Source organism: Stigmatopora argus, chromosome 7 (assembly GCF_051989625.1).
Source record: "Stigmatopora argus isolate UIUO_Sarg chromosome 7, RoL_Sarg_1.0, whole genome shotgun sequence".
Classification (NCBI taxonomy): Eukaryota; Metazoa; Chordata; class Actinopteri; order Syngnathiformes; family Syngnathidae; genus Stigmatopora; species Stigmatopora argus.
Window position 1 is genome coordinate 3,722,034 of NC_135393.1, and position 9,982 is coordinate 3,732,015.

The following is a 9,982-nucleotide window of genomic DNA, read 5'->3' on the forward strand; positions in this document are numbered from 1 at the left end:
CACTATATACATGAGTGTGTCACAATAATTTTTACGTTATGTAATACTGCCTATATGTCAAGATGTTTTTGTAAAAGATTGAGAGGTGATGATGATTCTAAATTACACGGAAAACAACAATGAAATACAAGTTCTTATAGTGCTGGCAGATCTTAAACTAGACTTTACCCATTCTTAAATTAAAAGCATAGGATGTTGCTTAAGCATTTTAGTAGTATGTGTCTGAGATATAAGTGGTTGACATAAAGATTCTCTATTCAAACACACAATGAAAACCTTACCGAAACAATGTGCCGGCTGCAAGCATGGCTTTTCGTAATGTTATATGGAAATTATACAGAGACCTTAATAGCATAATCTGCCTATTTTCCAATTCCGAGGGAACTTCCTAAATGTCATGTGTAGACGAAAAACATTGAGCCTATGAATGGAATTTTAATGACTTAGAGAGTAACAACTACCACTCTAAATCACATTCTACAGGTAAGAATATGTTGAACAATGACAATGTGATATTGTCCTCACCATTATAAAATTGTTTCAGGAGGCAAAATAAAGATATCTATTTGGAACATTTTTGAAAATAACAAAAGAACAAATGTAGAAAATTAAATTTGACTTTGGAATACAAGTAAAACTTATTTACAGATGTATCCCTTCCTGATAATTCTATACTAAATAATAGCTGAGAACAAATCCTTTGATGCCTATAAATACTCATTAATAATTTAAATCATCGTTTTAGGCTTGAGAAACTAAATATTGGAAATGTAGGGTTAGTTAATTATACTAAAAAGGTAGAATTGTATAATTTGTTTATTTGAAGTGGCCAGCTTTTGTATTTGTAAGAACAATGCCTTATGCTGTTATTTTAGGAACAACACTACATGATATTATATAACTTCTAACTAGGGGGAAATCCCCAAAGTTGGTCCGTTAATAAAAAAAGAACGGGCAGGCTTCCAAAGTTTTTTTCCAAAGGTGCTCAACTGTGACTCAGCAAACCTGTAGCATTGAAAACCTGTACTAAATACTCATTCGGTAATTCCGGTATTGAGTGTCAAATGTCGATTTAATTAAGGGAGTCTTGTTTTATTTTTAGCACAAAAATAGGCTGGTAAAACATGACCTACTATAGGCTTAGTTCATACTCAAGGAGTTGGATAGTCCCAAGTTTTAATTGGCTCAAAATGTTGGTCAAACAACTGTTGTTGGATAAAATGCTCATTCCAATAATAATGAGCAGACTCTCACTGGACATGCAACAATTTTCTGTACTAGAGCCTATCCCAGCCGACTATGAGCAGTGGGCAGGGGATACCCCCAATTGGTTGCCAGCCAGTCGCAGGGCACAAGGAGACAGAAAACCATTCACGTTCACACCAAGAGCCAATTTATATTATACGAGCCTACCATCCATGTTTTGGGATGTGGGAGGAAATCGTAGAACCCGATGAGAACATAGAAACCACCTTAGTGAGGATAAAGCGGTTCAGAAATGAGACCTAATTTTGACTACCGTGTCAACTACACACTTTGCATGATCTTAACTCAAGTAAATATTAGTTTAAGGCTTTGAATCAAGTATGAAAAAATACAAATCGATATTAAATACGCAATCAAGACAGAAAACTGCAATTAAAATTGAATTTGTTTATATTTATTGGACATAAAAGATATATAACAATTTGTGTACAAAAGTTTTCTGTCACAATGGAAAAAACAAAACAATGAAAAAGCATCACTATGAACAATGACGGGTGGGCAAATTCTTCCACAAAGGGCTGCAATGGGTGCGGGTTTTGTTCACCAATCTGGTCTCCAACAAGTGCAATCAGTGGATTGCAGTCAGGTGCTTCTTTTTTGTTTAAACCTGATTGGTTAAACGGTCTGTGCTATTTCGGTTGCAACAAAAACCTGTACCCACAGTGGCCCCCGAGGACTTGTTTGCCCACCCCTGAACTATGACCATCTGGCTCCCTCCGCTGGCCAACTCGGAACCTAAAGGCAACAATAAGTCCACGATAAATAATCAGCCTCCTGACCAAAAGTAAATTGAACTAAATACTTTCATTCTGATCTTTCCTCGACGAATAGAGGAGTAGCAATTTGAATTCCACAATTACTAATGTCATTAAGCAGGCCTGAGACAACAAAAAATCTGGCGTCAAGATCAATACGTTTACACCTCTAGAATATAAATGTGAAATTCCCTACTGAGCCATCCACAAATAGCGTGGTAGGAATTTTAATTCCACCATCAATTTAATAAACTGAAAAAAAATCTGCCTCTGATGGCCAATGCATATATATCCCGAGAATATAACTACAGTGGTACCTTGAGATACGAGCTTAATTCGTTCCGGGACTGAGCTGTCAATTTACTCGTAACTCAAATGAACGTTTCCCATAAAAATGAACTAAAACAAATTAATTCGTTCAACCCTCTGAAAAAACACCCAAAACAGGACATTGGATTGGAAAAAACATTTTTATTTGTTCTAATTCGCCATCCATTAACAAAGTAACAAATAACTAGTCATTTAATAGTACTAAAATGTGTTTAATAGTACTAAAATGTGTTTAATAGTACTAAAATGTGTTTAATAGTACTAAAATGTGTTTAACAGTACTAAAATTAGACGGATTTCGCAGAAGGGAGAGAGCGGGGGGAGACTTGTTTCACGGTGACGCTCTCGTAACATAACAAACAAATTTAAATGAACTTGGATGACGATGCAGACACACAAAAATAAATTTAATCTAACCATACACTAAACTAAAACTATTTTGAAAATATTGTTGCAGATGCATTGATTCTCACTTTAGAACATCGCTGCCCACTACTGGGATCTCATTTCATCGCTCTCATTCTATCTCATAATGACAATAAAAGCATTCAATTTAATTCAATTCAATTGGCTGTCTCACAACAACCACTGCCCATGTTTCAAGAGTCTTTCTTACATACCTGTCCACCTCAGCTAAATGCTCTCTTTATTAATGATTGCAATTCCTTTTTATTAAGCAAATAAAACTGTACAAATGCAATGCGGCACAATTTTCACATGCGCATACATACATACACAGGGCACACGTAAAAGTATAAAATGTAGTAAAGTCATACCTTGAGATACGATCTTAATGCGTTCCGGGAGCTCTTATGTCGATTTACTCGTATCTCAAATCAATGTTTCTCATAGAAATAAACTAAATACAAATTAATTCGTTCCTACCCTCTGAAAAAAACACCAAAACACAGGATATTAGAATGGAAAAACATTTTATTGGTTGTAATTCACAATCTACTAACAGAGTAACAAATAACTAGTGGTTATGATGTTTAATAATAAAATGAGATATTATTCAATACAATGCGGAGTTCGCGGATGGGAAGGAGAGAGAGCGCGAGAGAGAGACTGACCTGACGGATGCTCTCGTAATATAACAAACTTAAAATTTAACTTAAATGAACTTAGATTCCTATACACACTTAAAAAAAGTTTTTATCATACGTTACACAAAATTTAAACCTTCTTGTGCAATAACCAAGGCAAAGAGGTTCATGTATTCCACCGCGGCATTCGAGGCGAAATTCCTGCATCTCCACACGTATTGGCGAGCCAGCTCAGTTACGTGTACACTACTCGTGTTTTTCGATTATTTCGTGCTTAATATCGATTGTCATCATACGCCTTTTCTTCGCACTACTCTTCATTGCTTTGGACCCATTGTGTTTCCCTCAATTCTGCACTGACTAATGCAAAAAACACCGCAAAAATTCAAGGCTCTGCCCAGTGCTTGTAGATATCTTTGCATGAGGGAGATGCGGCGAGAAATCATAAGCAGCCTCTCATGACCACCTGGCTGTCTCGTATGCTCGTCTCAAAATTTGTCTCTTATCTCAACGTAAATATTTGTACAGAATTTTACTCGTATCTCAAATTCCTCGCCCCTAGTTCGGGGCACTTGTATGTCAAAGTATTACTGTACTACAAAGTGGACGGCTTTCGGCCATGGTAGAAGGGGCTCTTGCCGCCATCTGGTGGAAAAACGCGGGTATCACATCTCCCATTATAACGGCCGCAGAGGGAACTATTTCAGCGGCGCAGGGCACATTTTATTATCTTTTATTTATTTTAAGACATTAATAAATCATTTCCTTATATTTTTCTCTTATTTTTGTTTCCTCTCATCTTTCATACAAAATTGGAACACTTTGACCAAATTTAAAGGGTTTAGTTGGTAGTTGTGTGATGACCGTGGAACCAATGAGAGAATTTACATATAAAGTACACTTGTAGTTACCAAGTTTTCAAGTTACTAAAAAGTTCTGGTACCAATTAATTTAGTATGTAGAGGTACGACTGTATCAGATTTCATTCCAATGTATCCATCAATAAAAGGAGAAGCTCTTTTAGTTAGTGTCCTCTGCAAGAGCAAAGAACATGACTAAAATAAGTGAGATTTTGAGACCTGCCTTTGAGAGGTCCAAAATAAAAGAAATGATGCAGTGACCATAAAGCAAGTTCAACTGAAATGAGGGCTGAAATGAAGAAGGAAAAAGCACAATGTGGAAGTAGCTGTGTCAGGTACTATCTAAAACAAGTGCTGTAAATCACGAGGTCTAGGTCAGTCTGTGATCCCAAGACTGTTTTTGTTCAGACATTCCGCATGTGAGCAATGGTCATGCCCCTGTGGCGTGGCCCAGCTGATAAAAAGGAGGAGCAGAAGAGTTCTGTACAAGGCGAAGGGTTATCCACGCTACTTATCAGAGCTGTGAGTGATTTCATTTGCTTCCTGACGCACATTGCATGCAAGTTTGTGCTTACGTCAGGCAATGTGCTTGAACAGACAGGAAATTTGTGGCCTCCTCACCTCTCTGCTTTACAACATTTGTGATTAGATGATCGGCTTCAGCCCGAACATGTCAAGTTTGGGCTGCAGCCAATCACAAGTCACCTCGAAGGAAAGATTTGAGCAAGAGCGTGTTGTTACAGGAAGCGTGGGCGTGCGCAGTCAGCTGGCTCACGTTTCCTGATTTTGTTTTGGTCTTTGAATGCGGATGTATTCATATTCTGTATTTGGCTTGATCGTTGTGGTTAAACCTGCTGTTCAATGAGATTCTGATGTGATTTTATTTACTTTTGTTGGGAGGGGGACACCTTGGAAGATGGTGCTAATTCTGTTTGCTGTTGTGCTCACGGCCATCCCAATAGTCGGCTGTTATTCTCCAACATTTCAAAATCTGGATTTGGGACGCAGTAAGTACTGCCTGACTCTGTCACAGACGCTGTGTCAAAGTTCTCAACATTGTTTGTGGTCTTTCTGACAGGTAACAGGACCTCCATTAAGTTTCTGGCATTTGGCGACTGGGGAGGGCTACCTTACCCACCATACATGACTTTGGTGCAAAGGTCCACTGCTCAAGAGATGAGTAAAGTTGCAGAACAGATGGGAGCAGACTTTGTTCTGGCCCTTGGTGATAACTTCTACTTTAAAGGTGTGGACAGATTGGATTCTCCAAGATTTAAGGTCAGTCGAGAAGACATCTGGTGCACTGTCAATTTTTATTTATTATTGAAAAAGCTTTTTGTGGTTGTTATTTCTTGTCATCTGTATTGATACAACAGGACACATTTGAGGCTGTATATACAGGAAAGTCCCTAAATATCCCGTGGTACGTTGTTGCTGGCAATCATGATCATGCAGGAAATGTCCAAGCTCAGATTGATTATACGCACATATCTTCACGATGGTAAGTAGATTGCTATTTGTCAAAATACTTATTGTTTGTAATGATTTTTAAAGAGAATAATCAGAAAAATCATGCTTGATTTTTCTCTATCCAAATTCCCACGATATATTGGATATTGGATAACTTTATTCATCCCGTATTCGGGAAATTTCGTTGTCACAGTAGCAAGAGGGTGAGGATGCAGAAATAGGAAAGGCATTTTAGACATAAATAGATGGGTAATAGGTAAGTTAATAAATAAATACATGAATAAATATATAAATAAATAAGCGTGTTGCTGAATTTCTAACATCTATTACCACAGCTATATCTTTACTAAGGATTTGAAATATATTTTTAAAATTGCGAAGTAGGGTCACCCCTATTATAACTACCTATTTTTTTCTTCAGTGCGGAGTCCTAGTAGCAAGAGTGGCTTCCGCTTACGAGTTTCACCCTGGATTTTTACATTTTTCTGAACAAAAAAAAAGTATATATATTTTTTTTTAACCTCCTATGACCCAAACTCTTGCAAGGTGTGAATTTTTATTTTCTCTTTGATATTTAGGCTATAATTAGGCTTCAAATGAGTGTAAAAACAAAGAATTATCATTTTACATGTAGTTTCTGAGAAAAATGATGTTCACATCATAAGTGGACACCACACCCTTTTTAACATTGTAGTCTTGACAACCAAAAATGTGATGTCCACTGTGAAATATGAAATGTATTCTTTTGTACTTTTATATATTTTAGCCACTAGAATAGAATTTTACTGACACCTACTGGTCAAGGCCCGTCAACACTTTTGTATATATCATCTCCTCCTTTTCCTTGTTCCCGCCTAAAGTTTGTCACCGCCTACTTTTGAATAAAACCCTCCAGGCGGAAATAGAGGGGAGGATTTGGCTTGGAGGAGACTATGAGACGGACGTGTGCTCTGTCCGTCCGCCCCCTCCCCTTCCTCCTCCGGGAGAGGAGGGGGGGGGGGGGGGGGGTTGGGTGCACGTCAAGACAATGGAGCGAGCGAGCGGCGTCCATTTTGATCCGGCCTGCCTTTCCGCCTCCTATTGGCCGTAGGAGTAAAAAACTGTTTTCGATGCTTTACTTTGCTCAACGATTATTTAGATGTCTAGAGTGGTTCTAACATCCACACATGTCGACGCTAGATCATAGGAGGTTAATAACTAATAGCAGAAAAATATCCCGGAGAAGTGAATTTGCGATAAGTGAAGTTGCGATAATCGAGGGAAGACTGTAGTATGTATACATACATTCGTTCATTTATTTTCCGTACCGTTCATCCTCGTAAGGTTTGCGGGGGATGTTTGCCCAGCTGACTTCAGGCGAAAGGCAGACTACACCGTCGCCTGGTCGCCAGTCAGATGTAGGGCACACAGAGAGACAGAACCATTCGCACTCACAATCATACCGCCACCGATTGGGAATAAGATCCCACGCTTGCCCGCATGAAGTCAGGCGAGTGAACCCCTACACCATCAGGTGGAGACAGGTATATACATATACTCAAATTCAACATGACTACAATAATCCCTCAAAAAGCGCGGTTAATGTAAACCAAACATGGCCACGATAATCGAAAAATCGTAGTAGGGTCACCCCTTTTATAACTACGTTTTTTTTTCTTCAGCGCTGAGTCCAAGTAGCAAGCGGAAGACAGGGGAGTGGCTTCCGCTTACGAGTTTCAGCGTGGATTTTCATGTTTTTATGAACTTTAAAAAAAATTAATGAATACCAGAAAAAAATCGCAAAAAAGTGAATGCGCAATAAGTGAAGTTGAGATAATTGAAGGAAGACTGTAACCACTTTCTGCTATCTGTAAGAATCAAAATTTGTTTTGACAACTCTACATATCACCCTTATGTGGCCCTTGATCACAGGAATGTCCTTATAAGTTTTGCTTTTTAATGGCACTAAGGTTATTGGGGCTTGCTGTCGTTGCTTATTAGGAACTTCCCTTCCTACTACTATGAACTGGACTTCCGCATACCCAACACTGAAAAGACACTGACCATCATCATGCTGGACACTGTGAAGCTGTGCGGAAACTCTCTCGACTTTGTGGACGAGAAACCCCGAGGGCCCTTAAACGCGATGGACGCCAACCGCCAGGTGAAGTGGCTGGAGGAGAGGATGGCCGGGTCTAAGGCTGATTTCCTCCTGGTGGCCGGGCACTACCCAGTGTGGTCAGTATCTGAACATGGGCCCACAGATTACCTCCTTAAGAGGGTTCGGCCTCTACTGCTTAAATACAATGCCACTGCCTACTTCTGTGGCCATGACCACAATCTTCAGGTAAATCCTGTATACAGTGTTAGATTGATTTGCCATTCCTGATTTCAAGACCATCTCCTCTTCACTTGCAGTACATTGAGGAGTCTGGAGTGGGTTACGTAGTGAGCGGCGCAGGGAATTTCCTGGATCCCGATGTCCGCCATTGGAAACACGTCCCTAAAGGTTCCGTGAAATTTTTCACTGGCCAGGCGTCCACACTCGGAGGCTTCGTTCATGCAGAAGTCAAAAAGGACAAGATGATACTCAGCTTTTACCAGGCTAAAGGCACCTCTCTCTATCGTACCGTACTCTCACCACGGAATGGCAAATAGATGACTGTGAAAATTAAGCACGGTTCAATCTTTTTACATGAAAAAAACAATTGTTGCTATCTTTTTGCAAAGCTTTCAAATCTAATTTTGTCTGAATAAAAAGTGTTCAGATGAGAGGGAACCCTGAGCAAATATGATATTAAATGGCCCTGCTGTAAGGGTTCTCAATTAGTGCTGTCACTGATTGCTACTACTTTGAATATAAATATATGAAATTATTTTAACTCCGGTCAGTATTGTTAAACGTGACTCGCACTGCTTGTCTTGTGATTTCTGGAGAAGGGAATGCAAAGAAGATAATTGTGCATTAAGTCGCTACCATCTAATCAGGTAAGGATTTGTACTGTAGAGTCTTGTCTGCTGTTAAAAATCTATACATCAATTCTGACTTGACTAGATAAACTATTTCATCCCGAGACATGTTCAGTTTGCGTGTATAAGTTTTTTGCCATCAGGTGGCATGAAAACAGATTTTATTTGTACATTTAAGGCTCTCCATATTGTCCAGTTAATGAATTTTTTGACTCAATTCTTTGACATTTTCATCCTGTGTTGTATATTTGGTGCAAATTTAATTAGTGCATTGTAATGGGCTGAATTGAAGTGAATGTGTGAAATGCTTTGTTTAGTACACCCGTGTCTTAGAGTAACGACTTAATCTCAAAGCACTTCAACTGAGAGGATTGTGAGGGAGTGGGCCTCTTAACAATTGCACTTGTACACCAAGTTCTTTAGCAAAATGTGTGTTGTTAGTGTCATGTGTGAATAAACATCTATTTTAAAAACATAATTTGAGCTTGTCAATGTGTACTTGCGCATATTCACAAAAATATTCGCATTGATGGATTCTGTTCTGTTTATTTTTCATGACCTGTAAACCTTGGACGCAAATTGGACATTGGAACAATTTCACATTTTTTTCCCCCACAACTTTCAGTTCTTTAGGAGCAGAATGGCAGATTTTTTTCAGGTGTTTGCGTCATGGAACTTCAATACCATGTCAAGCATGTCCAGTTCTGTCATTTGATTTCTGTAATCTGCTGAAAATAAATAAATCAATACATTTTAAAAAAGCAAATTCTGTGGCCTCATGCCACATGTTTTTTTGGTCTCTTCACCTCAAAATGTTAACCGCATATATACTTTACATAGAAGCGGTCCATTTAATTGCCACTTGTAACCAATGTTCCCTCTAATTTTTTGTTTGTCTGGGCAGAAAGACAACCTCCCTGAGCACACTGAGTACCGGTGTGAGCAACATCATCATTGCTCGCTATGGGCACACACCAGTATCACACCTGCCATAAGCAGGTGCATGTCTACTACACATAAATTATTTTGTAATAATAAAATGTAATGATTAATATCTATGAATGGGGCGGCCCGGCGGATGAGTGGTTCGCGCGTTGGCCTCACAGCAAAAAAAAAAAAAAAAAAGGGATTTTGTTTTGTGCGCTCCATATGATTTGCTGTGCGCAGAGAAGACGAGACTAGTGCGCAATTGCGCACACGCGCATCTTAGAGGGAACATTGCTTGTAACTAACCCAAGAAATTGATTTCTAATGAAACAGCAGTTCTGATGCTTTTTAAAAATTCATCCTTGACTCCATAATGGTA

At 38.9% G+C, this 9,982-nt stretch overlaps 1 protein-coding gene across 1 annotated transcript; it reads left to right on the forward strand.

Annotated features, from left to right (window-relative positions):
• The first annotated feature begins 4,919 nt into the window (after positions 1-4,919).
• On the forward strand, positions 4,920-9,154 carry acp5a (acid phosphatase 5a, tartrate resistant). The gene is made up of 5 exons (XM_077605975.1): positions 4,920-5,264; positions 5,336-5,535; positions 5,634-5,758; positions 7,708-8,053; positions 8,125-9,154. Exons 1-5 carry the CDS (start codon positions 5,174-5,176, stop codon positions 8,362-8,364), a joined length of 1,002 nt encoding a protein of 333 aa, XP_077462101.1. The 5' UTR covers positions 4,920-5,173; the 3' UTR covers positions 8,365-9,154.
• The last annotated feature ends 828 nt before the right edge of the window (positions 9,155-9,982 follow it).

What these genes read in the sequence shown, in the direction of transcription:
- acp5a (XM_077605975.1), top strand. Translation starts at nt 5,174, where the DNA reads ATGGTGCTAATTCTGTTTGCTGTTGTGCTCACGGCCATCCCAATAGTC. An exon ending in AAATCTGGATTTGGGACGCA is followed by an intron (nt 5,265 to 5,335) that starts GTAAGTACTGCC and finishes TCTTTCTGACAG; the next exon opens with GTAACAGGACCTCCATTAAG. An exon ending in TGGATTCTCCAAGATTTAAG is followed by an intron (nt 5,536 to 5,633) that starts GTCAGTCGAGAA and finishes TTGATACAACAG; the next exon opens with GACACATTTGAGGCTGTATA.